Below are 27,994 nucleotides of genomic sequence, written 5' to 3'. Positions count from 1 at the left end.
AGGGCTCCCATTGGAGAAGGCGCGCGGAGCGCCGGGCGGGCTGGGCGGAGCCGGACCCGGGGCGGGGCGCTGAGCCCGCACAGCCTCCCGCCCGCTCGGGCTGGGGTCGCGCTGGCTCGGACTCCCCTCCCAGCCCGCCGTGGCCATGGAGGACGAGCGGAAGGACGGAGCCTACGGTAGGAGCCGCCTCTGACCCGTGGCCGCCTTTGCCGAGTTGGGGGGGCCCTTGGAGGAGGGGCAGGTCTGAGATCTTAAACGCCCGCGCTGCAGCCGCGGCCTCATCCTGCTCCCAGGGCCTGCATCCCTCCCTGCGCCGTGCCCACTCCCCCTCTCCCCGCCCTGTCGCCCTGCGGACCCTCCGGGGAACCCTTGCTCTCCCGCGGGCCGACGGGCCGGGACGCACGCGCATGCTCCGCCGGGGAGGTCCCGTTATCTGGGTGGCTCAGATGCCAGGCGGGGGAGGGGAGGCGCGGCGACCTGGGCTTCGAAAAGGGACAGGGCCCCAACCTCCCCAAACCCCCTCCTCTTCCAGTCCCCTTTGTCCACTTCTTACTCCTGCCCACATCCCTCTGGAGGTCGCCGGCACGGGCTTTTGGCTCGATGGGGAAACTGAGGCAAGACTCGGCAGACCGAATGCAAGGGTGGGAGCCCATCGTGTCTGGCCCGCCGCCTGGGAAGGGCGGAAACCGGGGCGCCTCCGGTGCGGGGGCAGGTAGGAAGCCGGAAACCATTGGCTAACTTTCCCTGCCCTGTGCAAAGGGTTGGGGGTGCCCCCCTCCCCGGAACCTCTGAAGGCGGCCTGCACCTCAGGGCGCAGGGACTGGAGCCAAGATGAGGCCCCTCCCCAACCACGCCCTATTGCGCTTCTCTTCCTCTGGTTCCCACGGCGGGGACTGGGAGGAACAGTCCTCAGTTTCTCCTTTCTCTTCCCCCTTTTGTGTCCCGAGGGCCGATCTGGTCACACGCCTCACAAGGCAGTGCCCTGGGGCAGAGAGGCCCTGCCACCCTCCTAGTGTGACAGAAACTTCCTGGAAACTGTAAGACTGAATGGCCTTGGGGAAGGGGCCGGAAACCACTCAAAAATGAAAAACAAATGTGGCAGAACTGTGCCTCTCTCTCTCCCCTCCCCCAAGTCCCACCCCCCTAGAGACTGTGGCCTCAGGAGGCTGCAGAGACACATCTGGGGGAGGCTGGGACACTCCCTGCCCAGCCCACTCAAGAGGGAGGCAGGGGACCTGGCTACCACCCAGCCGCTCCCCTCCTTGCTTGAACTTGCCAGTCTCTTAAGGGTCTTCCTTGTTCTTGGTTTTGGCTCAAGCCCCAGGTCCTGCAGCTGCCCATGCTGTGCATCCCTGGGCTGTGGCCAGCTATCTCTGATCTTCAAATTTTAGTCTGGGCTCCAGGCCTGGCCCGGCCTGCCTGTGGGCGGCACTTCACTTGAGAAATCTTTGGGCTCCATGAGGCCAGACTGGAGTCGGGATGGGGGACAGAATGGACAATGATGTTATTCACCCAGCCTTGAATCTGCCCAAAGGGAGGTAGCCATGGATGGGCCTGAGCAAACCCTCCCAGCCCTGCCAGGCTCACAACCGAGACAAGGGACCTCTGTGCCCAGCAGACCTTATGCTGGGCGCCGGGAGCACATTCTATCTACAAACATTTATTGAGCATCTTATAAGGTGGGGTCTGGACACTGAGTATACAACAGCGAACAGAGCAGAATCCTTGACCGCAGGGAGTGGCCAAGGGAATAAAGATGTAATTCTAGGTTGTTGTAAGTGCTGTGAAGCGAAGGACAGGATATGGTGAATGTAGGGAAAATCATCTGGGTTTATTTTAGGTGACCAAGGGCTGGAGCTTGAGCCAATGGCTGTGGGGGAAATGGGAAGAAGCGTGTTTCAGGCAGAGTGAACAGTAAACAAGCCTCACAGTTGCTTCATTATTTCTCTCTGTGAGGCTCAGAGGTGGAGGCGTCAGCTGGATCTTGCAGCCAGGGCCTCACCTCCTCCAGGGGGGCCACCTGGCTTGAGTCCTCCAAGTGGGGAAGGGTCTCACTTAGCTTGTGAAAAGTCTTTTCTCATCAGAACCAAAAACCTGGGGCCCTCCGGCTGCCCTGCGAAGACCCTGCCAGACAACGAGGACCTTTCCTTTGGGGACAGTGTCCAACAGTGGCTCACATATCTTCCCTTTGCACTCCAGTGCTTTCTGTGAGTTTAGACGGTGACGTCAGACAGACAAAGGCTCAAATCCAGACTCTAACACAAGCTGTGTGGCCCTGAGCAAGTTGGTGACCTTGGGACTGGGCATGGTGGGAACCATTTTGCCCAGTTCCCAGCAAGCTCCACGTACTCAGGATACTTCTGGGGCTGGTGATACTGGGGACATGGATTTTCCGTGAGCTGATAGAGAAGCAACCCACTCTGTCAGGACATACACTTGGGCTGACCTGACAGGGCCGGAAGTTCCCTTCTCAGCAGACACGATGTCTAGAGGAAGGCCGTGGCTCCAAGAAGGAAATGACTCCCGGGCCTCGACTGATGTCAGCAATGGGCACAACCATCCTTACCGGCCCACCCTTAGCATGAGCAGCATGGAATAAGATTCTAGAACCTGATGGGGTAGGGGTGGAAAAAAGGAATGGTGCTTGTTAAAAAAAAAGAAAAAGAACAAACGAACAGATTTCATGGCCCAGTTTCCTAGAGTCCAACTCAACCAGCAGTGGGTTCCTAGCACCTGATCTGGAAACAAAACGAAACACTGTTGGGAGAGGGTATTTACTTCTTAACTGCAACTTTTTACAAAAGAGAACATATATTAGTATAGTCACATGCTTCAAAATACAAATGATACAAAAGACTTTTATAGCTTTACTAGAGGCCCTTTGCATGAAGATTTGTGCAATAGGCCTTCCTTCCTCTGGCTGCCGGCACTGGTTTTCCTCCGGGCCCGGGGCTCAGGCCTTTGCTCTGGCTGCCGCCTTCCGTCTTCACTCCCACTAGAGTCTTTGCTGTGCCCGGAGCCTTCAGTCTTTGCTCCAGCTGAAGCGCCACTCCTGTAGCATCCCCAGGCCCCGCCTTCCCCCTCATAGCAGGCGTCCTGCCCTGCCCTGAGCAGCTGGGGGGTGGGGTTGCCACCATCTTTGTTGGGCTAATTTGCATACTCAGTCCTGATTGGCTAGTGGGTGTCACGGAGGTATGGTCATTTTGCATCTGTTTTATTAGTGTAGATTATGAAAAGTCTCCTTGTTTCCTTTCCCAGCCCCATACCACTGTCTGGGAGTGCATTAGTGTTACAGCAACTTGTGTTGTCTTCCAAATGGAGTCTAGACCTTAGAACATGTAAAAATACACATATTCTTTATTTCATGGTTTGAGTTCTAACTGCATGAGGCAGGAATGCATGTCTGTTTGGTTTGAAGGTGTATGGACAGTGCCTGGCACTTAGTAGATGCTGAACAAGTATTTGTTGAATGAAAGGTGTTTGTTTTACGTGTTGCTTTTTGTTGTTGTTTTTTCTTAATATATGTTCGAGATGATCTCTCATGTCAGTGCCTGGAAAGCTTCCTCAGTCATTTTTTTCCTTTTTCTAAAAAAATATGTTTTTATTGATTTCAGAGAGAGGAAAGGAGAGAAAGAGAGAGAATCATTTATTGGCTGTCTCCTGCACACCCCTTACTGGGGATCAAGCCTGCAACCTGGGCATATGCCCTGACCAGGAATTGAACCAGCAACCTTTCAGGACACAGGATGACACCCAACTAACGGAGCCACACCAGACAGGGCTGAACTTTTTATTGAAACAAAATTCATACATAAAAGCGTTCAGATCCTACACTTATGAGGCTCTGGGAGTTTTCACACCCAAGTAACCAGCACCCAGGAAAAATATTACCAGCACCCCAAAAGCCTCTCATGCCCAAGGAGGGCTTATCAGTATTATTATTATGTATTATTTTTTGTGGTAAAAAAACACAAAAAAAAAACCACAAAATTTATTATCTTAACTGGTGTGGGGTTTTTTTGTTTGTTTGTTTGTTTGTTTTAAATATATTTTATTGATTTTTTACAGAGAGGAAGGGAGAGCGATAGAGAGTTAGAAACATCGATGAGAGAGAAACATCGATCAGCTGCCTCCTGCATGCCCCCCACTGGGGATGTGCCTGCAGCCAACGTACATGCCCTTGATCGGAATCGAACCTTCCAGTCCGCAGGCCGACGCTCTATCCACTGAGCCAAACCGGTTAGGGCTATCTTAACTGTTTTAAGTGTATGAAAAATAAAAAGAATGTACAACAGAGGTGATATGTGAACCACAAAAGTTAACATCTTGAATATCTGGCCCTCAACAGAAAAACTTTGCAGCCCCCTGGTAAAGCCTTCCCCATCACCCCAGAGAGTTCTCTTATGTCCTTTGCCCCATCAATCCTCAAAGGGAGGGGTATTTTTAAGTAGATGTAAACACTCTTAAATAAACAAAATTAACATGTTCTCTGTGGGAGCTGGAAATTAAAATTTAGACCTCAACCGCACAGCAGATTTAGCCTTCCGCCTGAAAAAGCCCTTCAGAAACGCTCAGCCAGCTGTCCTCATCCAGAGGTAACCTAGCCTAGAAGTCTCCAGAGCTTCATCTACTAATTTCTCTTTCTCTTTCTGTGGCATTTGTATCTTTTTATAGTTCCTCAGGCTGGTTTAATGAAAAATTGTACTGTTCCCAGGGTAGGATACCATGTTGCCTTGTAAAAAGATGAAGTAGGTTTAACTTCTCTGATGGGGAACAATGTCCAATTATGTTAGTACTAGAGGCCCTATGCACGAAATTCGTGCAAGAGTAGGCCTTCCTTCCCCCGGCTGCTGGCACCGGCTTCCCTCTGGCACCCAGGACCCGGGCTTCCCTCGCAGCCCTGGAAGGACTAATTAGCATATTATGCTTTTATTATTATAGACTAGAGGCCCGGTGCACAAATTCGTGCACCAGTGGGGTCCCTCGACCTGGCCTGTGGGATTGGCCAAAACCGTATCTCCGATGTCCCCTGAGTGGTCCCGGATTGCGAGAGGGCACAGGCCAGGTGGGGGTTGGGGAGGGATGCAGGAGGTTGGCCAGCCAGGGAGGGACCGCAGGAGGCTCCAGGGCGTGTCCGGCCCATCTCGCTCAGTGCCAGGTCGGCTGGACCCCAGCAGCAAGCTAACCTACCAGTTGGAGCATCTCCCCCCTAGTGGTTAGTGCACGTTACAGTGAGTGGTTGAGTGACTTTAGCATATCATTAGCATATTACACTTTGATTGGTTGACAGACAACTGGACACTTAGCATATTAGACTTTTATTACATAGGATGTGTGACAAAACTCAGGGCTAAATAACTAGAAATCTGCTTGTGTATCTGGACTGTAACCAGTGTCTGGAAGGAGGAAAGGAAAGGAAAATCAGTGAGAAGAACTGCTCCCACGGAGAGGAAGTGAGGGCTCAGGCCTGGGGTGACAGAGAGAGTGATTTCTGTTAGTCTGAAGTCTTGTTCTGGTGTAAGTTTTTATCTTGATTAGCATATAGGTTGCATAATCTAAAGTTCATTCATAACTTCCCTCAGCAAACATTTATCCTGCAGGTACCGTGTACCGGCGTCTGTGCTAAATGCTTGAGACGCAGCAAGCCCTGCACTTCTGGAGCTGACATTCTAGAAAGGAAACCAGACAAGACATTAGGTGAATGAGGAAAATTCTTAAAATGCCAGAGAAGGGCCCTGGAGAAAAATAAAGCAGGAAAGAGGGTTGAGAGTGATATATAGGGCCTCGAGGGAAAGTTTAAAATTTTAAATGGGAGGATCAGGGAAAGCCAGCCTGAGGTGACCAGAGGAGGGAGGGAGGGAGCAGTGTGGTATGTTTCAGGCAGAGGGCACTAACTGTCTATGCAAAGGCCCTGGGGTGGGATTGTCTGCTGTGTCTGAGGATCAGTGAGGAGGCCTGTGTGGCTGGAGTACAGGGATCAAGGGGAAGAATGGGAGGAGGTGAGGGCAGGATTTGGAACTTTGTCCTGGGAGATGGGAGCCATTGAGAGTTCTAAGCCGAGGAGGAGCCTGGTCTGACTCAGGTGTTCACAGACGTGCCCTGGCCCCTAGGGGCTGCAATTGCAGAAACCAGGAGACCAGAGCAGAGGCAATAAGATTAGTTGAGTACTTATATCACCTAGTACCAAGAGGCTAAATAAACACATCTACAGGAAAAGCTAACCACGGAGTTCTGACTCTCAGCCAGGTTCCGGAGCCAAGCCTTGGCTCTATTCCAGTCCCAGATCCATTCTTCCCAGTTCTGTACCATCTTTGCCTTTCGTATCCATGAGCCTTTTGTATCTATACCTTTCGTATACCTGAGCCTCAGTTTCTCTATCCATAAAATGGGGGTAACAGCAGTATGAGCTCCCTCTGTCTCCAGGGTTCAGTGAACTGACGTGAGTACAGCGTTTAGCCCAGAAGTTGGTCCATGGCAAATGCTCAGTTAATTAGAGTTATTCATTTATCATAGAATTTAAGAATATGGTGTCAGGAGCAGAGTTCAAATCCCAGCTACTGCTGGCTGTGTAATTCCGGGCAAGTAATTCAACATTTCTGTGACTCAGTTCCTATATTGTACCATCTGCCCTCAGAGTCTTGTGAGGCTGACATGAGTTTCTAGAAGTAAATGCCTGGCACACAGTGGGCACTCTGTATTTGTTCTTAGCTTTATGACGAATAGCATCGCTTCCAGCTTTCCCTCCCACATGCTGTCCCCAAACCTTTTGTCAAAGGATCTCATCAGGCACAGACTTCTGGGAAGGTGGGGTGAGCCAGACTGGCTGCATGGGCGAGGCTTTGGGCCTCTGTAGGCTTGGGGACTTGGCCAGTATACGGCAGCCGTGGGGGCTGGGTGGCACTTGATGTCCTGGCACCAGCATCGTCACCAGGCGGCCTGTGTTGGTTCTCTTATCTCCCACGCCCATTGCTCGGGGTGGGCTGACCATGGCGCCCAGCAAAGCCAGGACTCAAGGGCTGTCTCCACCCCTCACTTCCACCCCTAGTCTGGCCTAATGGCTCAGCTTTCCCACGCCTTCCCCCCCCCCCTACCATTGTTGCATATTTAGCTCTGTCTCGCCCAGTAGCTGCCAAAGAACAGGCCTGGGTTGGAGCCAGAGGGGCCTTGGTTTGTTTTACAGCTCCACGCACCAGCTCTGCGGTCTAAGCCAGTGGCCTCCGTTTGTCCCTCTGTCGAATGGGACCACGTCCCTGGTTAGTGTTTGCTGCAGCTTTGTACCCCAGGCCTGCGCTAAGTGCTTTTTGAGTATCGCGTCCTGGCAACACCTGTGAAGCAAATGCAGGTGTTAGTCTCGTTCTCCAGACAGGAAAACGGCAGCCTGGAGAGAAAAAGAACTTGTTGGTTTCCTGGCCTGTGTCGCTGGGGAGTAAATGACACGCCTCATCGCCTCCAGTTGTTACAAGGAGAGCGCATGAAACACGCCAGCACAGACCCAGCTCAGCATGTTGCTTCATGGCCTAGAGACCAGGAAGCGGAAAATTCTGTAAAAGTTGAGAGAATAAAAGTTTCCAGCTTCGCGGGCCACGTGTAGTACAGTCTGTTGCTGCCACTCAGGTCTGCCTTTGTCGTGTGAAAGCGGCCAGACTATGAAAATGAGCATGGCTGTGTGCCCTGGAAACTTGATTGATGACCACTGACGTTTGAATTTCACGTAATTGTCACATGACAAAATAGTCTTCCTCTTTTGATGTTTTTCAGCCATTTAAAAATGTAAAGACCGCCCTGACTGGTTTGGCTCAGTGGGTAGAGCGTCAGCCTGCGGACTGAAGGGTCCCCCGGTTCGATTCCGGTCAAGGGCATGTACCTGGGTTGCGGGCACATCTCCAGTGGGAGGTGTGCAGGAGGCGGCTGATCGATGTTTCTCTCTCATCGATGTTTCTAACTCTCTATCCCTCTTCCTTCCTCTCTGTAAAAAATCAATAAAATATATTTAAAATAAAAATAAAAATGTAAAGACCATTTGCGGCTCTGGTTTACATGAAAGCAAGCAGCGGGTGGATCTGTCCCACTGGTGACATTTTGTTAACTCCTGGCCTAAATGGTAAAGACACTGTGACAGGCAGAATAACGGTCCCCCCAAAGATGTCCACATCCTAATTCCTGGAACCTGTGTCTACATTACTGTGCATGGCAGAAGGGAATTTGCAGAGGGATTAAATTAAGGATTTTGAGCCCTGGCCGGCGTGGTTCAGTGGATAGAGTGCCAGCCTTCGGACCGAAGGGTCCCAGGTTCGATTCTGGTCAAGGGCATGTACCTCGGTTGCAGGCTTCTCCAGGGCCCGGGTCCTGGTCGGACTCATGCAGGAGGCAACCATCGATGTATCTCTCTCATATTGATGTTTCTCTCTCCTCTGTCTCCCTCTCCCTCCTTTTCTCTCTCTCTACAAAGCAATGGGGAAAATATCCTCAGGTGAGGATTAACAGAAATAAATAAGTAAAATAAATTAAGGGCCGAAACCGGTTTGGCTCAGTGGATAGAGCGTCGGCCTGCGGACTGAAAGGTCCCAGGTTCGATTCCGGTCAAGGGCATGTACCTGGGTTGCGGGCACATCCCCAGTGGGGGGTGTGCAGGAGGCGGCTGATCGATGTTTCTCTCTCATCGATGTTTCTAACTATCTCTCTCCCTTCCTCTCTGTAAAAAATCAATAAAATATATTTTTTAAAAAAAAGAAATCATGCAACTTTAATAAAAGAAATCATAAGGATTTTTTTTTTAAAAAAAATAAATAAATAAATAAATTAAGGATTTTGCGATAGGAAATTTATCCTGAATTATCCAGGTAGGCCAGGGACAATGGTTCTTATAAAGAGGTTGGGAGGAGTCAGAGGAGACAGTGACAATAGAAACCGGTATGTCCTTGATGGGAGTGCTGGCTTTGAAGACGGGAACTTGCTGAATCTTTGCAATAGTGTTGCAAGGTAATAATAAGAGGAAGAGGCCACAAGCCAAGGAAAGGGGGAGGCTTCTAGAAGCTGGAACAGGCAGAGAAAGAGAGTCTACAGAAGGAATGCAGTCCTGCCAACATCTTGATTGTAGCCCAGTGAGATGCACGTGGGGCCTCTGACCTCATACATTTTTTTGTGTTGTCTTAAGCCACAAAGTTGGTGGTGATTTGTTACAGGAGCCGTAGGAAGCTCATACAGACACTAACATAGGAGCTTGGCCTGGCTCTGTTGCTCACCATCTTTGTGGCCACCTGAACAATATTTCTCTCTGAAATATTGTTTTGCATCTGTCAAATGGGGGTTATAATGATAGAATCAACCTCACAAAGTTGCTGTAAGGATGAACTGAGGTCAACTGTGTAATGTTTGAGAAGAGTGCCTGGCACATGGCAAACAGGTCAGTAAAGGGAGGCACTGGGACATTTGTACTTTTCTTATTATTACCTTGCAACATCCTTGCAAAGATTCAGCACGTCCCCATCCTGCAGGGTTTGGTCCAGGCTCATTATCAGAAACCATCAGTATTTGCCTCGCCTTTCCTTCCTTCCTTCCTTCCCCATCCACTAATATTAGTAAGAGCTAGTGGAATCCATGAGGTGATGGTACCAATGTTCCCTTTTGTATTCCCTGAGTGCCCACCAGGCCAGGCCCTGAGCCAGGCCTCGGCCAGGTGCCCGTCTCTGCATCTTTAGTTCCATCTTAGGGAGGGATAACTCACGTTTTCACATGAGAGCTGTCTGAGATTTCCCTACGTGTCTCCCGCAGCCTGGCCTGGTTACGTTTCTGCCCAGACACCCTCAGTGGCTCCCGCCCACCCATCACACCTGGTGCAGGGGCGCACCACTCGCTGCCTCCCCTCCCTGAGCCTCGGTTTCCTCTGCTGTGACATGGGTGGACGATAGGACCTCCAGAGGCGGGAGAGCAGCGCCAGTGTCTGAAAGGCCCCCCTTTGTGAGCACCAGCTGTTGAGTGGCTGCTCCCCCTCGGCCAGTCTGGCTGCCATTTAACTGACACAGGAACTTTTGGTGTTTCTTTCTCTCTCGTCCACATGCTTACCAGTCTCACCTCCCTCTCAGATGGTAGAAATATGCCCCTGTGTTTTCCCTTCATACTTGTAATCATGTTGAGTTTTCATGTATTTGCATGACTAATCCATGTGGAATCGTTTTGCTATGTATAGTGGTGGAGTTAACTTTATTTTCTTCCAAATGCAGCCAAGCCAGTCACTGACTTATCCTTTCTCTGCCAACTGGAAATTCCACATTTGTCATGTATTAAATTCTTTTATGTATAAAATTCACAAATTAATTTTTAAAATAGTTTTAATTGATTCCAGAGAGAGGAAGGGAGAGAGAGCGAGAGCATGAGCGAGCTGAGAAACATCGGATCCATTGTCTCCCACACTCACCCGGACCAGGGATCAACTGGGAATCAAACCCACCACCCTTTGGCGTACGAGAAAATGCTCCAACCAACTAAGCCACATTGGCCAGTGCTCAAATTAATTTTTTAAATATATAACCTGGAAAACGCTAAGCTACATTTCCATTTTCAGTCTTAAGTATACATTTGACCCTTGAACAACATGGGTGTTAGGGGTACTGACACCCCACTCGGTGGAAAATCTGTAACTTCTGACTCCCCCAAAACTTAACTACTAATAGCCTATTATTGACCAGAAGCTTTACCGATAACAAGCAGTTGATTAACACATATTTTGTATATGTATTATATAGTGTATTCTTACAATAAAGTAAGCTAGATAAAAGAAACGTTAATTAAGAAAATCTTAAAGAGCCTGGGCCTGTGTGGCTCAGTGGGTTGGGCATCATCCCGTGCACTAAAAGGTTGCAGGCTCGATCCCCGGTATGGTGGGGTGTGCAGGAGGCAGCAGATTGATGTTTCTCTCTCACATTGATGTTTCTCTCTCTCCCTTTCCTTTCTCTCTAAAAATCAATTTTAAAATATTTTAAAAAAAGAAAATCATAAGAAGAGAAAATACATTTACAGTACTGTACATATTTACTTTAAAATATCCGCATGTAAGTGGATCTGCACAGTTCAAACCCAATGCTCAGGGGTCAACTGCATATACATGGATTATATAGAGCGGTTATTCATTCAGCAAACACTTCCTCGGGGCCTGTTCTGTGCCAGGCACTATGCTGGGCACCGGGGACACCACCACAAACAAAACAAACATAAACCCCTGCCTTGGGGCATGGGCACAGACACCAACCAACCAATGCATAAATGTGTGACATGTCAGGTGGTGGTAAGAAACGAAATAAAATAAGGTGATTTTAATGGAGGGGAGCGGGTGCTGTTTTAGAGAGGCTGGTCAGAGAAAGCTTCTCAGAGGAGGTGCTGTGAGCCGAGGCCTGAAGGAGGCGGAGCCACATGGACTCTCAGGGAAGAGCTTGCTAGGCAGAGGGAACACGTGCAAAGGTCCTGCGTTCAGACCAGGCCTGGTGAGTTTTCGGTGTAACCAGAAGGCCAGTGAGGCTAGAGTGGAATGAGCGAAAGGGAGAGAGGGAGCAGGTGAGGGCAGTGGGGGGACAGGGCCTTGAGGGCTATAGTGGGGCTTCTCTTCTGAATGAGGTGGGAGCCATGGAGGGTTCTGGACAGAGAAAGGATGTGCCCTGACCCAGGTGTTTACAGACTCCGCTGGCTGCGTCGGGAGGAACACGGGGGGGACGGGGTGGGGGAGGGGACGGGGGTAAGAGTGGGAGCTGGGAGACCTGGGCAGAAGATGACCGCCATGTGGCAGGGTTCGGGCCAAGGAGTGGGTGAGAAGCGTTTGGTTACTGGGTAGATTCTGATGGCAGAGCTCATGTTGATGTTAAGCAGAGAGACATCCCAGGTTTCTGGACTGAGTGCTCTGGAAGACAGAGCTCCCGTTTCTGAGTCCAGGGGGCCGATGGGGAGGGGATCGGATGTGGCAGTGCCAAGTGTGAGGTGCCCATGAGAGCCCCATGTGGGGCACCGGGAGATAGGTGTCTCAGGGGCGTGCGGCTTGGGGGCCAGGCCTTCCCAGGGATGGACCTTTGGGAATCATCAGGATGGAGTTGGTTGAGGTCCTGAGTTTATAGGAGTGACCCCGAGAGGCCTGGTGTATCTGGGAAGAGAAGAAGCTGAGGCCTGGGCACCACTCAGACGGCCGGGGGTGGGACTAGCTGGCAGGGACCTCAGGAGCCACAGGATCTCTTTAGGAGACCTGGCCATCCGAGGGCATGGCCGGAAGCCTTGAGCCTCGCCTGTTTGCTGAGGTCTGCGGGCCAGGGGTCAGGTAGGGCCTCACAGCTGTGGGCCCCTGGGAGGAGGTGGCCTTTCTCTAGGAATGCTGGGTTAGCGATCAGAGTGGGGCAGGCGTGGGGTGGGACTCTGAAGCAGCTGCTGTAATTATTGAGCGCCAAGTGTATGCGACCACACTGGCTAATCCCATGTTAACTGTATGCCCCACACTGAATATACATTCCTGCCGATGGTACCCCCATGCCAGCTGTATATCGGTAACTACACTGTAAAGGATACAACTGGCCCCATGACTGGTGGGAGATGCAGTGAAACTGAGGGGGTATACGGTTCACATGGGGGTGGAAGGTTGGTGTGGGGAGGATAGCCGGCTGCCTGCCCCCTCCGCCGATGGTATACCTCCCACTAGCTGTATACTCCACCCTTACTGTATACCCCACGCTGATTAAACACCCTGTAGCAACTGTCTGCCTCCATGTCAGCTGTGTGAGTCCACACTGGCTGTAAATGCCATTCTGACTGCCCCCCATGCCGTATCCCCATCCCCGCATTGGTCGTACACCCCTACCCTACAGTACGGTACATCCATTTCCACTGTAAGCCCCAGGCCAACTGTATACCTCCTGGCATCCCATGCCTGGTCTTTGACTAGTTTTGGTTTTTTGCTTTAGTCCCATTTCACAGTGGAGGAAACAGGCTCAGGGAAGGCAAGGCCTAAGTGTTCTCTGGTTGGGGGGCGGGGGGTGGGGGGGGGGTGGGGAATATTTGAATTCAGGGCCACCCAGGAGGATGTTGGCTCCACAGGACACACCGAACCTGGTGTCCAGCCCAGAGCCTGCTCCCCTAGGGCCTCAATAAATCCCTGTTCTACAAAACAGTGGCTCCTGGGCTCACAGCTGTGAGAGTGTGCAGGGATGATGACTCAAGTGTGTAGCTTTGGGGGCCATACAGGGACCATCTGGGTGCCAGGCAGGAATGTGGCATGGGGGCTGCCCGCCCCAATTCGCCAGTTTTCAAGAAATTGGCCGTGTGGATTTTTTTTAAATATATTTTTATTGATTTCAGAGAGGAAGGAAGAGGGATAGAGAGTTAGAAACATCAATGAGAGAGAAACATCGATCAGCTGCCTCTTGCACACCCCCCACTGGGGGTCGAGCCGGCAGCCCGGGCACGTGCCCTTGACCGGAATGGAACCTGGGGCGCTTCAGTCCGCAGGCCGACGCTCCATCCACCGAGCCAAACCGGGTAGGGCGGCCGCGTGGGTTTTTATACGGACTCTCTCAATGTTTAACTGTCACCATTAAATGTTTTTAAGTGCAGCTCAAAATAAAATACAGCCACTTGATTTGAGACTTTTCAGCTCAAATACTTTGCAATTGGGCGTTTGGGGCAGCCATCGCCGGTTTTGTGGCGGGCGCCCGGCTAGAAATCGCCCTCCTTGTGCCTCAGTTTCCATTCCTAGAGAATGGGGTCATATTTGGTGCCCTTTGGGGTTTGAGGGGTGGGGGTGGGGGTGGGGGTGGGGGTGGGGGTGGGGGTGGGGGTGGGGGTGGGGCTGGGGGGGGCCCGGGGGTTCTCCGATGGGGGCGGGCGGGGCGCGGGGGGGAAGGGCTAAATCCGGCGGCGGGTGAGTGGCGGGAGCAGCTGCCCGCGCCCCGCCCGCCTCCCGCCTCCGCGGGTCAGTCCCCTGGCAGCCGCTCCGCTGGGGCCGGTCGGACTGGTTTGGGCCGCCCCGCCCGGCTCCCTGCGGGGAGGAGCCGCCGCCAGTCGGTCCGACCGCCCCTCCCTCGGGACACCCACGGGGCCAGACCCCAGGCCGAGGGGGCGCGGGAGCCGGCGGCGGGCGCGGCGGCGCAGGGATGGGGGGCGACCGGCAGCATTACTACGGGAAGCACGGTAGGCAGCGCCGCCCGCACCCGCCTGGCCGCGGGGAGGGGGCGCAGGGGGTGCCGGCTCTGCCCGCGGCGCCCCCTCCCCCGCCAGCACCGGCCAGCACCCCGCGCCCCCGTCTTCCCCGGGGCGCCTCTCAGAGTCCCCTCCAAACCCTCTCCCCGAGGCCCGTCCTTGAAGCCCTCTCCCCAGTTCTCCTGTGGGGTTCCCCCGGGGACCCTCCCCGCTCCCCCGGGCGCCCTGGCGGCCCCCGTGCCAGCCCGCTCCCCGCGCTGGCCGCTGTGCTGGGGGCTTGGGCACGTCCTCCCCCGGAGGCGGGCGAGGCGGATCGGCAGCGCCTCTGAAACTTATTCCGGGGACCGAAGACCCCGCAGGAGCGTCTGCGGGCGGGGGTGGGGGGCTCCCGGCGCCTCTGGGCCCACCAGCTCTGCCTGTGGTTTTCAGGGACGCCGCAGAAGTACGACCCCACCTTCAAAGGACCCATCTACAACCGGTGAGCGCCCCGGGTTCCCGTGGGCCGAGGGGGGTCTGCTCGTACTGCCTCACCCCTGTGTCTCACACTCCCCCCTCTGTTCTCCAACAAACCGGGGATAAATATTTTGCAACTTGGCGGTGAAAGGATTCGTTTCCTTAATATAAAGAGTCCTTACAAATGAATTAAAAAAAAAAAAAAAAAAACTCGGGCAAAAGCCTGGGACAAGAAATACTGCAGGCGATGAAGTTATGGAAAAATGTTTCAAACTCAATGGAGAGTAAAGGAGTATCATTTAAAACGATAACCAGATAGAATTTCCTATCACGGATTAGCACAAAGTAGATCAACACACATGTTCTGCATTGAAAGTAACTGTGGCGGTTTTTTCAAGGGAATATGGAAATGTGAACATTTTAAGTGTGCATGTTTTTGTTCCAAAGATTAAAATTTCGGTGAAAAATAGTTTTCATAAACCTTGCACACATGGACAAAAATGTATGAAATAGCTATCTTTTAGAAAATGGCAGAAATCTAACCATCTGAATGTCCATCCTTTGCAACTAGCTACAGTGGATGCTTAGGTTAATATTACACAGCTGTTAAAATGTACGAGTCCCGCCTTGGTTAGTGTTGCTCAGTGGTTAGAGCATCGGCCCTTGCACCATAAGGTTCAATTTCACATCAATATTTCTCTCTCTCTCTCTCTCTCTCTGACTCTCTCTATTTCCCCTTTCCCTCCCTTCCACTCTCTATAAAAGATCAGTGGACACCCACACCTTCTCTACCCTCTACCAACTCCTCATCTGGTAATTCCTTCAGATTTCCATCTGAAAATCACTTTTTCTGAGGTCTTCGGAACTGTCTTGGAAAATCTGAGCATAACAATCACCAAAAACATTGTAGTTATTCATTACTTTTTCCCTTTATCAATCTGATCTCATGATCTAAATAGCTGGGTTTTTTAGTATTTGTCTGACGGTGTTTTAGACACCAAAGTGCCTGTCTACTAACTATGACATCGTCACTGTTTTTCCACGTCTCCATTTATGTTTTAATATTCCAGCAACCGCCCTGTGATCCCAAGCAAACAGGAATCTATTCAAAAAAGTAGATACAGGAAGACTGTGTTCACTGTCTTGTTAATAGAGGAGCTGAGGCATATTAAACATTTTAAGAGTTTATTTTAGCAAAAACAAATTCAACTCCGGCTGCACCAAGTCAGAAATGGTTAGGCATGTTCCACTGATGGGAGCTCAGGAAGATAGTTTTATAGAGAAGGTGCACAAACTAAGAAAATTATTGATGGGCTGTGGCTTACAACCTGTGCGTTTTGATTTTGTAAACGTGAGGCACATAAAGGCTTTGATTTTTGGATTGCTGCCTAAATCGCTAAGGTATTAGGGTCACCTCACCCTCCTGGTTTAATTAGTTTAGTAGTCTTCATAACACTTTATTTATTCATTCACTTATTTGTTTGTTAATTCATAAGTTCAATTTGAATTCATATTGATTCTGCCAGGCAAAGTACTAACCACAGTAACTGACGTTGTGGAGTACGCAATAATAAAGGTATGAATGAGGTGTGTACGCAGGAAGGATGGGGGTGATGGCCATCCGTGCCTGAGGTGGTAGAAGCTAACTGGCCTTGGTTTTGAAGACACAGTGGGCATTTCCCAGTGAGTCAAAGTGAGGAATAGTAAAAAGAAAAAGGTCAATGGAAAAAAAATATCCTTGATGAGGATTTACAAAACAACAACAACAAAATGTACAAGAGTCATAAGTGATGATATGGATCCCTCAATATATTAAGCAAAAATAGCAAGACACAGAACAGGAGATGTATCACACTTAAGAAAAAATTTTTTTAGCGTTAATACCTAATAAATAACCCAAAGGACTAACTAACAGGTTACTTATGGGCAGGCAGCGGTGTGTTTGGGGGGGGGGATTTATTTCTTTATTGTATACATCCCTATTTTGTGGTTTTAATTTTTACCATGTTCATATATTTTTTTAAGTTTTTATTTATTGATTTTGGAGAGAGAGAGAGAAAAAAAAACACATCAATTTATTGTGCCACTTATTTATATATTCATTGGTTGATTCTTGTATGTTCCCTGACCAGGGGTCGAACCTGCACCCTTGGCGTATAAGGGACGACATTCTAACCAACTGAACTACCTGGCCAGGGCTCATCTATTTTTCACTATAATATTTAACCTTATAAAAATAATTTAAATTAAAAAAATATGTAATGCTGGTCACGATGTGAGAAAATGGACACCCTCAATCAAAGGAGAGCTGCACGTCGCTGCACCTGCTTTGAGGACAGTGTGCCATTGCGCATTAACATGTAAAGTGTACGTGCCCCTCGGTATAGCATCTGTGTAAGTCCGGGACATGTCCAAATCACACATGGGTGTAAGTGTGTGCACCGGGTCCCGTGGGTCTCTGATCCTCAGGGCACCAAGGCGCCCACCCTGACACTGTCTCTTGCTCCCAGGGGCTGCACAGACATCATTTGCTGTGTGTTCCTCCTCCTGGCCATCGTGGGCTACGTGGCCGTGGGGATCATAGGTGAGTGGAGGAGGGCACAGGACTGAGGGTCCCAGGGAGAGAGGGAAGCCACAGCCTCTGGGTCAGGGGTGGGGCTGGCGCTGAGGAGTGGCAGGCAGTGCCTCAGTGGCTCTGGATTCCTCCACAGCTTGGACCCATGGAGACCCTCGAAAGGTGATCTACCCCACTGATAGCCGAGGCGAGTTCTGCGGGCAAAAGGGCACAAAAAATGCGTAAGTCTAGCTCCTTATTGCTTGGTGGGGCTGGGGAGAGGAGTGGGCAGGAGGGCTTCATGAGCTCTGGGGAGAAGGTTCTAGGCTTCTCCTACTTCCAGCCATCCGTTAGTCCAGTCAACAAATATTTATAAAACTCCCACCATCCCCAGCCACTGTACCAGGCCTTGGGGACACAGCATTAACTGAGACATTAAGAGCCTTGTCCTCTGGAGGCCCACGTTTTAGGGGAGAGACAGAGAGGAGACGTTATGGGATCTGATGTCGGTCATGACAGCTGAGGTAAAAGAGGGAGTTCTTTCATTTCACCTGTACATGTGAGGGTTATGTCACTCCCTGGCTGTGTGACCTAGGGCATGTGTCTCAACCTCTCTGAACCTATTTTCCTCATCTCCAAACTGGGGATTCTAACAGTCCCACTCTAATAAGGCTGTTGTGATGGTTAGATGAGCCTATATGTGTTCAGAGCTTAGAAAGTACTTGACAGGAAGTTGCTGCTGCTGCAGTTATTGTTATTGTTGTTGCTTTCATTAAGATACTAGCGGCCCGGTGCACAAAATTCATGCACATTAAAAGGGAATTAATTAGAGGAAATATTTTAATATTGCTATTTGCCCTTTCTCTGTAATAGAAGCATCAGAGATGAAAGAAAATTAGTAAAATGTATATGAAAATCTCCCTCCTGTTAGAGCCTGGGGGACCCAGGGTCAAGTCCCCACCCAACTGCTTGTGCCTCAAAATCGCGCCAGACCCAGACCCGGCCGGCCCCACCCCCATCAAGCCCCACAGGGTGGGGGTTGCAGCCTCAGGTCCCCCCCGGCCCTGGTGTGAGGGTGCGAGGACATGATGACAATTTGCATATTAGCTCTTTATTATATAGGATAGGTTAGGATTTTATATACCGTGGTTGAGGAGTCTTGACAGTTTCCATCTCCCTTTCCCATCCCCAGGAACAAACCCTTCCTGTTTTATTTCAACATTGTGAAGTGTGCCAGCCCCCTCGTCCTGCTGGAATTCCAGTGTCCCACCCCCCAGGTAACCTGTCCCCTCCCCAGCCCCTTCTCTGTCCCCCATTTCCAACACCAGGTCCTTTTTCTCCTGTAGTGATGACTTCTCACCCAGCTTTTTCTTTTTCCCTGGTGAATGGGAGGTGGAACTTCTATTTTGAGTGGGGATCGGGTGTCTGACCCCACCCAACCCTGCCTCCTGCTCCCCCAAGATCTGCGTGGAGAAGTGCCCCAACCGATACCTCACCTATCTGAATGCTCGCGGTTCCCCGGACTTTGAGTACTACAAGCAGTTCTGCGTGCCTGGCTTCCAGAACAACAAGGTGAGGGGAGCCTAGGCAGGGCCAGGCGGAGGGTGCTGGTCTGGGGGGTTAACCGTCCCCTCTCTCCACAGGGTGTGGCCGAGGTGCTTCGGGATGGTGACTGCCCCCCTGTCCTCACTCCTAGCACCCCGCGTGAGTCTGGGGTCCCGTGAGCTCTGGTGGGGCATGGGGAGGTGTCAGGGGCTCAGCTTGACTGCTGTCCCGTCCCCTGCTCCATGCAGTGGCCCAACGATGCTTCCCAGCCATCCACGCCCATAAGGGGGTCCTCATGGTGGGCAACGCGACGACCTATGAGGATGGGGACGGCGTCCGGAAAAACATCACTGAGCTGGTGGAGGGCGCCAAGTGAGGACCGCAGCCCACCACGCTGGCGTCGCGCTTTCCTGGGTGGGATAGAGCATCCCGTGGGGCTGAACCCGTCAGGGAGGGGTCTGACGCCACCCTCGTATGCCTTCCCCCAGGAAGGCCAATGGGGTCCTGGAGGCGCGGCAGCTGGCCATGCGGATATTTGAGGATTACACCGTCTCCTGGTACTGGATTGTCATGTAAGAGGGGAGGAGCGGTGGCCTTTTCTGGGCTGGGCCGTCTGAGGCTGGTGAAGGGTGGGGACCGCTCATGCCCCCGTTTTATCCCTCAGAGGCCTGGTCATCGCCATGGCGATGAGCCTCCTGTTCATCGTGCTGCTCCGCTTCCTGGCTGGCATTATGGTCTGGGTGATGATCGTCATGGTGATTCTAGTACTGGGCTACGGTACGTCTCCCCCTCCCTTCCCACTGCCCTCCTCAGAGTCCGCCAAATGCTCATGCCCTTTGACCTGGCACTGCCGCATTAAGCATCTTCTAAGCCAGCGGTTCTCAACCTGTGGGTCGCGACCCCTTTGGCGGTCGAACGACCCTTTCACAGGGGTCACCTAAGACCATCCTGCATATCAGATATTTACATTACGATTCATAACAGTAGCAACATTACAGTTATGAAGTAGCAACGAAAATGATTTTATGGTTGGGTCACAACATGAGGAACTGTATTTAAAGGGCCAGAAGGTTGAGAACCACTGTTCTAAGCCATCAGATGTCCTCTACCTTGTCCTCCACTTACGGGCTAAATCGTAGTCTTCCAAACTGGGGCCCACATCTGTATTTTATGACACCAAAAGGCATTCGCAAGTAGACTGCTTAGGACAGTGGCTAATGATACATGCTCTGGCACCAGAAAGCTGGGGGTTCAAATGCCGGTTTTGCCAACTCCTCACTCTGTGACCTTGGGCAAGTGACTCAACCGCCCTGTGCCTCAATTTCTTCTTCTATAAAATGGGGATAATTAATATTTACTAGTTAGGAGGCTTAACGAGAAGAAGGTAGTATGCAGAGGAGATGGAGAGAGCTGAGACCGAAGGAACCAACAGGCCAAGCTCAAAACCCAGTGCTTTATATTCTGATTATTCTTTTTTATAGAGGCTTTAGAAAAAAGTTTTCATTGATTTTAGAGAGAGAGAGAGAAACATTGATGTGAGAAAGAAACATGGATTGGTTGCCTCCCTTACGTTCTGGGACTGAACCCACTACCTGGGCATGTGCCCTGACCAGGAATCAACTGGCAACTCTTTTTGGTGGATGGGACGATGCTCAACCAACTGAGCCCCACTGGGCAGGGCCTATTTATTCATTTAAACTTTCCATTTGGAAAGATGGCCTGATATGCAACCCAATCTGAGGGCACAGATATTAAAATATTCATGTTAATAGTAGTTTCTATCTGGATGCTGGCATTTTAGGCAACTAAACTTTTTTTTTTTTTTTTACTTTATCTGTATTTTACAATTTTCTGCTACAAAGAGCTAAGAGGAATGCTGAAAATTCCTAATGCTACCCCACTGGACATTAACACCCATGTCCTCCCTTACTACCCATGAATCATTGTTACAGAGTTGCAAGGGGTTCAGAAAAGCCTCAGACCATACAGCACCCTGACACCTATTCATTCATTCATTAAACATGTACTGAGTGTCTATTGTATCCTAGGCAGTTTTCTTGGTGCTGGGATTATAGCATTGAATAAAACAGGACAAGTCTTTGCTTCTGTGGAGTTATATTCCTGGAGGTATGGAGCAGATGGACAAGAAAAACAAAACAAAACACAGAAAACCCTCTAGGACATCAAAGCAGAGCAGGGGGATAAGAAGTTGGAGTGTGAGAGGGTAAGATTCTAGAAAGGGGAAAGGTTTCTGGAAGGTCTCATGAGAAGGCGACATTTCAGCACAGGAGGATACGAAGGATCTGTTGGGGAGAGAATGTATCAGAAGCGGGAAGAGCTGGTGCAAAAGCTCAGAGACGGGAGCAAGCAATGGCAGCCCCTCTCAGCCTCCATTTTTGCTTCTGCTAAACTGGGGCGGTGGCGCCCGCTTTGCTCCATTGGCGGAGCAGTGGGTGTGCTGTAGCACGGCGACCCCCCTGTGCAGGTATATTTCACTGCTACATGGAGTACGCCCGACTGCGTGGTGAAGCCGGCTCCGACATCTCCCTGGTGGATCTCGGCTTTCAGACAGACCTCCGCGTGTACCTCCACTTGAGGCAGACCTGGATGGCTTTCAGTGAGTCCAACCCCCCATTCCTGCCCCCAGCTGGGCACGGGAGGGAGTGGGAGCCTAGGCAGCTGGCAGACGTGGCCACCCTCTGCCCCCGACAGTGATCATTCTGAGCATACTTGAGGTTATCATCATCTTGCTGCTCATCTTTCTACGGAAGAGAATTCTCATCGCCATTGCCCTCATCAAAGAAGCCAGCAGGTGGGTGTGAGGGGGGTCAGGCTTGGGTGGTGCCAGGGCTGCTCAGTCCCTCATGCCCATATCTCTGCTCCCCTCCAGGGCTGTGGGATATGTGATGTGCTCCCTGCTGTACCCACTGGTCACCTTCTTCCTGCTGTGCCTTTGCATCGCCTACTGGGCCAGCACTGCCGTGTATCCACTGTCAGGCCCCGATTCCTGACCCCGGGGATGGCTAAAGACCACACTTGCCTGGACGTGACCTGCAGCTTGGGGGCAGGCCCAAAACTTGGTGGGGGAAAAGACGCTTTCTCACAAGCCCCTGGGGTCCCTAATCTCAGACCTCAGAGATTCCTTAACGAGCTCCCAGCTTCCTGTCCACTTCCAACGAAGCTATTTATAAAATCTTCGGGGATGTCAACACCTGCCCAGTTAATGGGAAAACCTGCAGCCCTGAGGTGGGTATCCAGAGGGGGGAGTTGGGCGGCGGGGCGGCGGGGCGGGGGGGGGGGCGGCAGCTATTTCCCCAGCAACCCACCGAGGATCTGAAACCTCTCATCCCAACCTTGGGACCATTCAGCAAACCATTGGTGCCTGCCGTCTGCCCTGTGCTGGATATGGGGGTATGGCGGGGAAGAGATCCAACTTGGCAGCTCCCATACCCCTGTCTGAACCCAGTGATGGCCAGTTCTTGCTTCTAGAACTCCTTCTTTGCCTTCCACAAGCCCCTATCCTGACCCCAGCGATCCTTATGCTGACCTCTGCCACTCCCGTCCTGTCCATGTGGCCACTCCACTGACACGGGACCCCACCATGACCCCCCAAATAGCCTAGGCTACCTCACTGACACCCACTGAGTTTGTTCCATGATCCCTAGTCTTGCTTCTAGAACCCCTTATACAAGTCCCAGTCCTGAACCCCCAGCCCCTTAACTCTGATCCCCGTGACTCCTGTCCCACCCTATGGTATAGCTGACCCAGACCTGATGCCCAGAGCCCACTCTGAACCCCGGGTCCCTGTGTTGTGACTGGGCTCTGCATCTCTCCCACAGACCTTCCCCTCCTCCAACGAGTCCCGCCTGTGCCCTGGAGCCCACTGCCAGTTCGCCTTCTATGGTGGTGAGTCAGCTTACCACCGGGCCCTGCTGGGCCTACAGATCTTCAATGCCTTCATGTTCTTCTGGCTGGCCAACTTCGTGCTGGCTCTGGGCCAGGTCACGCTGGCTGGGGCCTTTGCCTCTTACTACTGGGCCCTGCACAAGCCAGATGACCTGCCTGCCTTCCCGCTCTTCTCCTCCTTCAGCCGGGCACTCAGGTGGGACCCCAGATGGGCTGGGGGTGGGTGGGGGTGAGATGGGGTGGAGGAAGCCTGGCCCAGCCACTGACTATGCCCTTGGACTACAGGTACCACACGGGCTCCCTGGCCTTTGGTGCCCTCATTCTGGCCATCGTGCAGATCATCCGCGTGATGCTGGAGTACCTGGATCAGCGCCTGAAAGGTGAGGCCCATGTGCTGTGGGCTTTGGCCTTAAACTGGGGAGGCAGAACTGGGGGAAGTCAGAGTTGGTTCTTGCTTGAGGGCAAGGCTTGTGTGGGATAGTGATTGGTTCCTGCCATGGAGGGGATGGGTTGTACCATGGAAGCCTACAGGGATTGGTGTCTGTGGGAGGCGGGGCCCGAGCAGTGGTATGGGTTGTGATTGGTTCCTGTCTTGGAGGCGGGGCTGAAAAAAAGCTTCAAGATTGGGTCCCTCATTGGGGGCATGCCCTCCAAGGGTCCTGGGTGGAGGCTCTCCTCTCCTTGTCTCTTTGAGAAGGTGGGCTCTGGGAGTCCTGCACTGTGCAGGGGTGTGTACTGGTAATGAGGAGGTGTGTGTCGAGGGCGGGGGGGGGGGGTGCAGGGGGGTGATGGTGGTGGTGTTCCCTCACCTTCACATCCCTCCATTTTCTCCCAGCTGCCGACAACAAGTTTGCCAAGTTCCTCATGACCTGTCTCAAATGCTGCTTCTGGTGCCTGGAGAAGTTCATCAGATTCCTCAATAGGAATGCCTACATCATGGTCAGTGTCCTGGGACCCATAACCAACCCACCAGCTCTTCCTGGAAGGGCGGGGCCCTCATTCCCACTGGGCGCCCTGACCCTTCCCTTCTACTCCCTCCAGATCGCCATCTATGGTACCAACTTCTGCACCTCGGCCAAGAACGCCTTCTTCCTGCTGATGAGAAACATCATCAGGTCCGAGAAAACACCATCTTCTCACCACCTCCGCCCCCCCTTGGCCCCCCCGGCCCCTGAGCCAACATTCACACCTGCTCCTCACTCTCCCTTGCAGAGTGGCTGTCCTGGACAAAGTTACCGACTTCCTCTTCCTGTTGGGCAAACTTCTGATTGTGGGTAGTGTGGGTGAGTGCTGCTCACCCAGCCTGTCCGGCGAGGAAGCCCTTTGGGCTGTGGGGTCCCCATGTCTTCTTCTGTGGTGGGTTGGGCCTTCTCTGGGCAGGGGGCTACTTCCCTTAGCCAAAACCCTCAACCAACCATCTCGGTTTTCTCCCCCTGTCCAGGGATCCTGGCTTTCTTCTTCTTCACCCACCGTATTAGGATCATTCAGGACACAGCACCGCCCCTCAATTATTACTGGGTCCCTATACTGGTATGGAACTTTGGGGATGGGTGGGTGTCGGGGGAGAAGGAGGAGTTGGGGCTCACCTGGCCCCCTGTGACTGGACAGATAGGGTGGGGGTCAGAAGTAGGGGATTGGTTATTTATTCCCACAAACATGAATCACCTGCTATGGACCAGCCACAGAGGGAGGGAGGGCGTCCCTCTAGAGAACTGCAGTTTAGAGGCAAATAGACATTAATCAATAAATCAATCGTGATGTGGGTGGCTACGAGTTTGCAGACTGGCACGTGCCCCAGGGCAGAATTCTAGGGACCTTTTGGAGCCTGCGGTGCAAGTCTGGGAGTCCAGGCAGTTTCACGGAGGAAGTGATGTCAGGTCTAAAATCTGAAGGACGTGCAGGCAACAACCAAGCACAGGGAACACGGACAGAGCCTCTGAGGTGGGACCATTCCAGAGCAGTGAGGAAACCAGTGTAACTGGTGTGGAGGAAGTGAAGAGGAAGATAAGGGCAGGGAGGTAACAGGTGCTGGAGGGCTTAGGTCATCACAAACTCTAGGTGCAGGCCTTGGAGCCCCATGACCTAGATTTTTATTTTAGTCCTCTTTGCTGGTTCTACGATGTATAACTTTGGGCAAGTTATTTAATCTCTCTACGGTCCACTCATGTCAGTCAATAAATGTTCATCAGGTACCTACCAAGGCCTTGTGAGTCACCAAATTGCTGGGGATATTGCAGTAATCGGGACAGGCACAGTCTGGTGGAGATGTGGGCATTAAAACCTGTACTGCCCTAAACATGCATAAAATTGCAGCTAGATAAAGATCTCCGAGGAGGGGTGCTCAGTACTAGGAGAGCATAAAACAGGGTCTAGATGTCAGAGGCTACTCCTTGGAGGAGGTGTTACCTGAGGACTTGATGTTTGAGCTTAAAGTAGAATAATGAGGGAGCATAATAAACTAGACTAAGTCAGGGCAATAGCATGTGCAAAGGCCCTGGGGTCAAAGAGAGCAAATAATGTTCTGTGAATGATAGGGCTCTGCCCACAGGGTTGAGGGGTTAGGTTATTTTTATCCTAAGACGGGCTTACAGCATAGGAGTGACGGTGATCCCTGCCTGGGAGGGACAGGGTGGGTGGGAGTTGCCCTGGGCAGGAGTTGGGATGGAAACAGCTCCTGTCCCCTCACCCAGACTGTGATCATTGGCTCCTACATGATCGCCCACGGCTTCTTCAGCGTCTACGGCATGTGTGTGGACACATTGTTCCTCTGCTTCTGTGAGTGACCCCTCAGCCCGACTCTTGCTGGGCCCTGACTCCCTTCTCCCCTCTGGGCAGAACCCTTTCCCGTGGGGCTACGCATTCACCTGCCACATGGCCCCAGCTTCCCAGGGGCTGGCTGTCCCTCACCCGGGCCCTGGCATGCCCTCTCAGCTTCCTCCCTGCGCACAGAGCTGCTGCAGCTGGAACACCCTGCCCTGGGCCCTTGGTTTCCGAGTTTTCAGCTTTGTTTGGGGGGTAACTGTGGCTGCCACTAACTCTGGTCTCAATCTGTCTGTTTTTGTTCTCTCTTTTCTCTTCCTCTCTTCCACGCCTGCTGGCTTCCCTGTTCTTCCCTGCCTCCCTTTTTCCCTCCCCTTCCTGACCACCCCATTTCCCCTGCCGGTTCCTGGGGGGAGCCCAGGTGAGGACCTGGAAAGGAATGACGGCTCTCAGGAGCGACCCTACTTCATGTCGCCTGAGCTGAGAGACATCCTGTTGAAGGGGAGTGCGGAGGAGGGGAAGCAGGCAGAAGTCGAGGAGTAGGAGGAGTAGAGAAGGAGGGAGGCCAGCCTCCTCGTTTCCTCCCTGTAGACGGGGGTGCATGCGGGGCTTCCTTGCCTGGGCGTGGGGGAACGTGTGTGTCCCATTCCCGAGCCCACTGTAGCTCCCCCTCTCCAGTGCCCGTGTGTCTTGCTTCCTAACCCTCTGAGGCTTCTGTGGCCCCTGCCCGCCCTGCCCCCCGAGGCCCCTGCCTGTGAGCTCCCCTCATGCCACCTGCTCTGGGGTCTCTCTCTGCAGTGGAGGACCTAGAGAGGAATGATGGCTCGGCCGAGAGGCCTTACTTCATGTCTTCCAATCTCAAGAAGCTTTTGAACAAGACCAACAAGAAGCCGGCAGAATCTTAAAGGCCCCACCTTCCCCCCCACCTCCCTGCAAGGTCTCACGCTGGGTGCTCGGCAGCGGGGTCAGAACCCCCAGCCCCTGGGGCTGACCGGAAGTCCTGTCACTGCCACACACCCCCATCATCCAATGGGGACCCGGAAGATTTGTGGCATCTCCTCCCTATGCCAAGGGGCAGTCAGGGCCCCCCCAAGACTGCGCAACGAACTGCTCCAGCCCTCACTGGCCGGGATGGGAAGGAGTCCCGTGAGGGCTCTTGATGTGTCTGGCCTGCGATGGGGCCCAGCCTCTGTGGGCTGCCTCCCGCTTCCTGTTCCCTCTTATGGCGGGACGGTGTTTGTGTCTGCGGGAGCCATGGGCACAGTCAGCTCCAGCTCCTGAAGGCCCTCCTTCACACGCATCTGCTCAAGCCAGGACGGAGCCCCCTCTCCAGAGCTGAACAACTGGCACGCAGGCTGCCACATGTGTTTCTTTACTATTTTTTTTTTTTAACCTGGCTATGCATTAAAGGGTCTATTAGTTTTTTTCTGTCTCGACAGCTGAAATGGGGCCGCTGAGGAGTGCCTTCTGTTATCTGGTATGGCTGCAGCGGGGTGTGTATTCGTGCCCAGGGGGGTGTCTCCTGGCATGGGGGCAGCAGGGCACCCTGGTGGTTGATGGGAGATGAGGGAGTGAGACTATTCTGGGAGGCTGCTTGGAGCAGGAGGGAGGAGACCACTGATAGCTGCCTGATGGGAACCGGCTGGCGGGCGAAGCTGGCCTGAGTTTCTTCCCTTCCTCTGCCAGTGACGGACACAGCTCTCTTTGTAAAGAGAGAAAAGAAACTGAATCCACCCAAGGGACAATTTCAGGGGAAGGGGTGCAAGGCAAATGCTGCCTGCACCCCGGACCTCCCTGCCCAGTCACCTCATCTTGAGGATCCTTTTGCCAAATTGGTTGAACTCAGGACCTGGTTTCCTGGTTTCCTCTCCGCCATATCCTAAGGCCCCCGACTTCATGTCTTTGTTCATCAGCACAGTCCCAGGATCCCCGAGAGGGAGAGAGAGAGATTCCCGCCTGGGGTCTCCATGTCCTGCGCCTGTTGCCAGTCCTCCCACCTCCCTCCCTGTCCTGTCCACACATCCCTGCGTGTAACTGCATTCCAACCACTAATAAAGTGCCTATTGTAACAGCCCAAGCCTGGAGTGTTTGTGGGGGCCGCGGGAGGCTGGTAAGGAGAACCCCAGCTGGTATAGCCCTGGAATTCTCTGAGCTGGGGTGACTGTGTCCAGGGGAAGGGGACCAGGAAGCCCTGTCTGCTGGCCCCCGTCTCCGCCTGGATTCCACCCTGCAAGCAGCTCAGGTTTCTCCTGAACAAATGTCCCTTATTAGGTTCTGGTGCCTGGACTCCAGAAGGCGGCCACGGGCTATTCACCTCCCACCCCCGCCCCGCTATCCACTTCCCGCCTCCCCCTCTTCGGTCACATGGCCTGGGTTTGTCCCGAGGCCTGCTTTGTCCCCTGGCCCAGGCACCTCAGGTGCCACTGTGTAGCTCATTTGGATCTGGAAAGTGGCACCCTGCCAGGCTGCCTGGAAGCTCGCCGCTGCCCCCTGCTGCCAGCTGTCACCATCACCTCTAAGCCAAGTGCCCCACCATGTTAACTGCCTTTCTTACTCCTACTAGTATATGCCTTTGCCTGGAATTTTTTCTTAAGCAGCCACCATTTTTTA

General features: G+C 52.5%; 1 protein-coding gene across 3 annotated transcripts; it reads left to right on the top strand.

The window, feature by feature from the left end:
- Positions 1-46: 46 nt before the first annotated feature.
- SLC44A2 (solute carrier family 44 member 2 (CTL2 blood group)) lies at positions 47-27,456 on the top strand. Of its 3 annotated transcripts, XM_081090998.1 has the most exons (23): positions 47-176; positions 14,596-14,644; positions 17,130-17,203; positions 17,331-17,415; positions 18,366-18,450; positions 18,635-18,745; positions 18,817-18,877; positions 18,967-19,090; positions 19,207-19,290; positions 19,383-19,495; positions 21,204-21,335; positions 21,431-21,530; positions 21,609-21,701; positions 21,877-21,964; positions 22,558-22,820; positions 22,910-23,004; positions 23,460-23,563; positions 23,666-23,739; positions 23,837-23,907; positions 24,066-24,154; positions 25,315-25,399; positions 25,806-25,923; positions 26,183-27,456. In XM_081090998.1, exons 1-23 carry the CDS (start codon positions 146-148, stop codon positions 26,202-26,204), a joined length of 2,151 nt encoding a protein of 716 aa, XP_080947124.1. In that variant the 5' UTR covers positions 47-145; the 3' UTR covers positions 26,205-27,456. The 3 variants fall into 3 exon arrangements, with proteins under 3 accessions (XP_080947124.1, XP_080947126.1, XP_080947125.1); XM_081091000.1 differs by lacking the exon at positions 25,806-25,923; XM_081090999.1 differs by lacking the exon at positions 26,183-27,456 and having other exon boundaries at positions 25,806-26,065.
- The last annotated feature ends 538 nt before the right edge of the window (positions 27,457-27,994 follow it).

The sequence above is a fragment of the Myotis nattereri genome, assembly GCF_964212035.1.
Source record: "Myotis nattereri genome assembly, chromosome: 5".
NCBI lineage: Eukaryota > Metazoa > Chordata > Mammalia > Chiroptera > Vespertilionidae > Myotis > Myotis nattereri.
This window is presented reverse-complemented; position numbering and strand designations above follow the sequence as displayed.

Coding starts and splice junctions, on each gene's coding strand:
- SLC44A2 (XM_081090998.1), top strand. CDS start 146: ATGGAGGACGAGCGGAAGGACGGAGCCTACG. Junction 19,496..21,203: donor GATTCTAGTACTGGGCTACG/GTACGTCTCCCC, acceptor CCCCCTGTGCAG/GTATATTTCACTGCTACATG. Junction 21,336..21,430: donor GCAGACCTGGATGGCTTTCA/GTGAGTCCAACC, acceptor TGCCCCCGACAG/TGATCATTCTGAGCATACTT.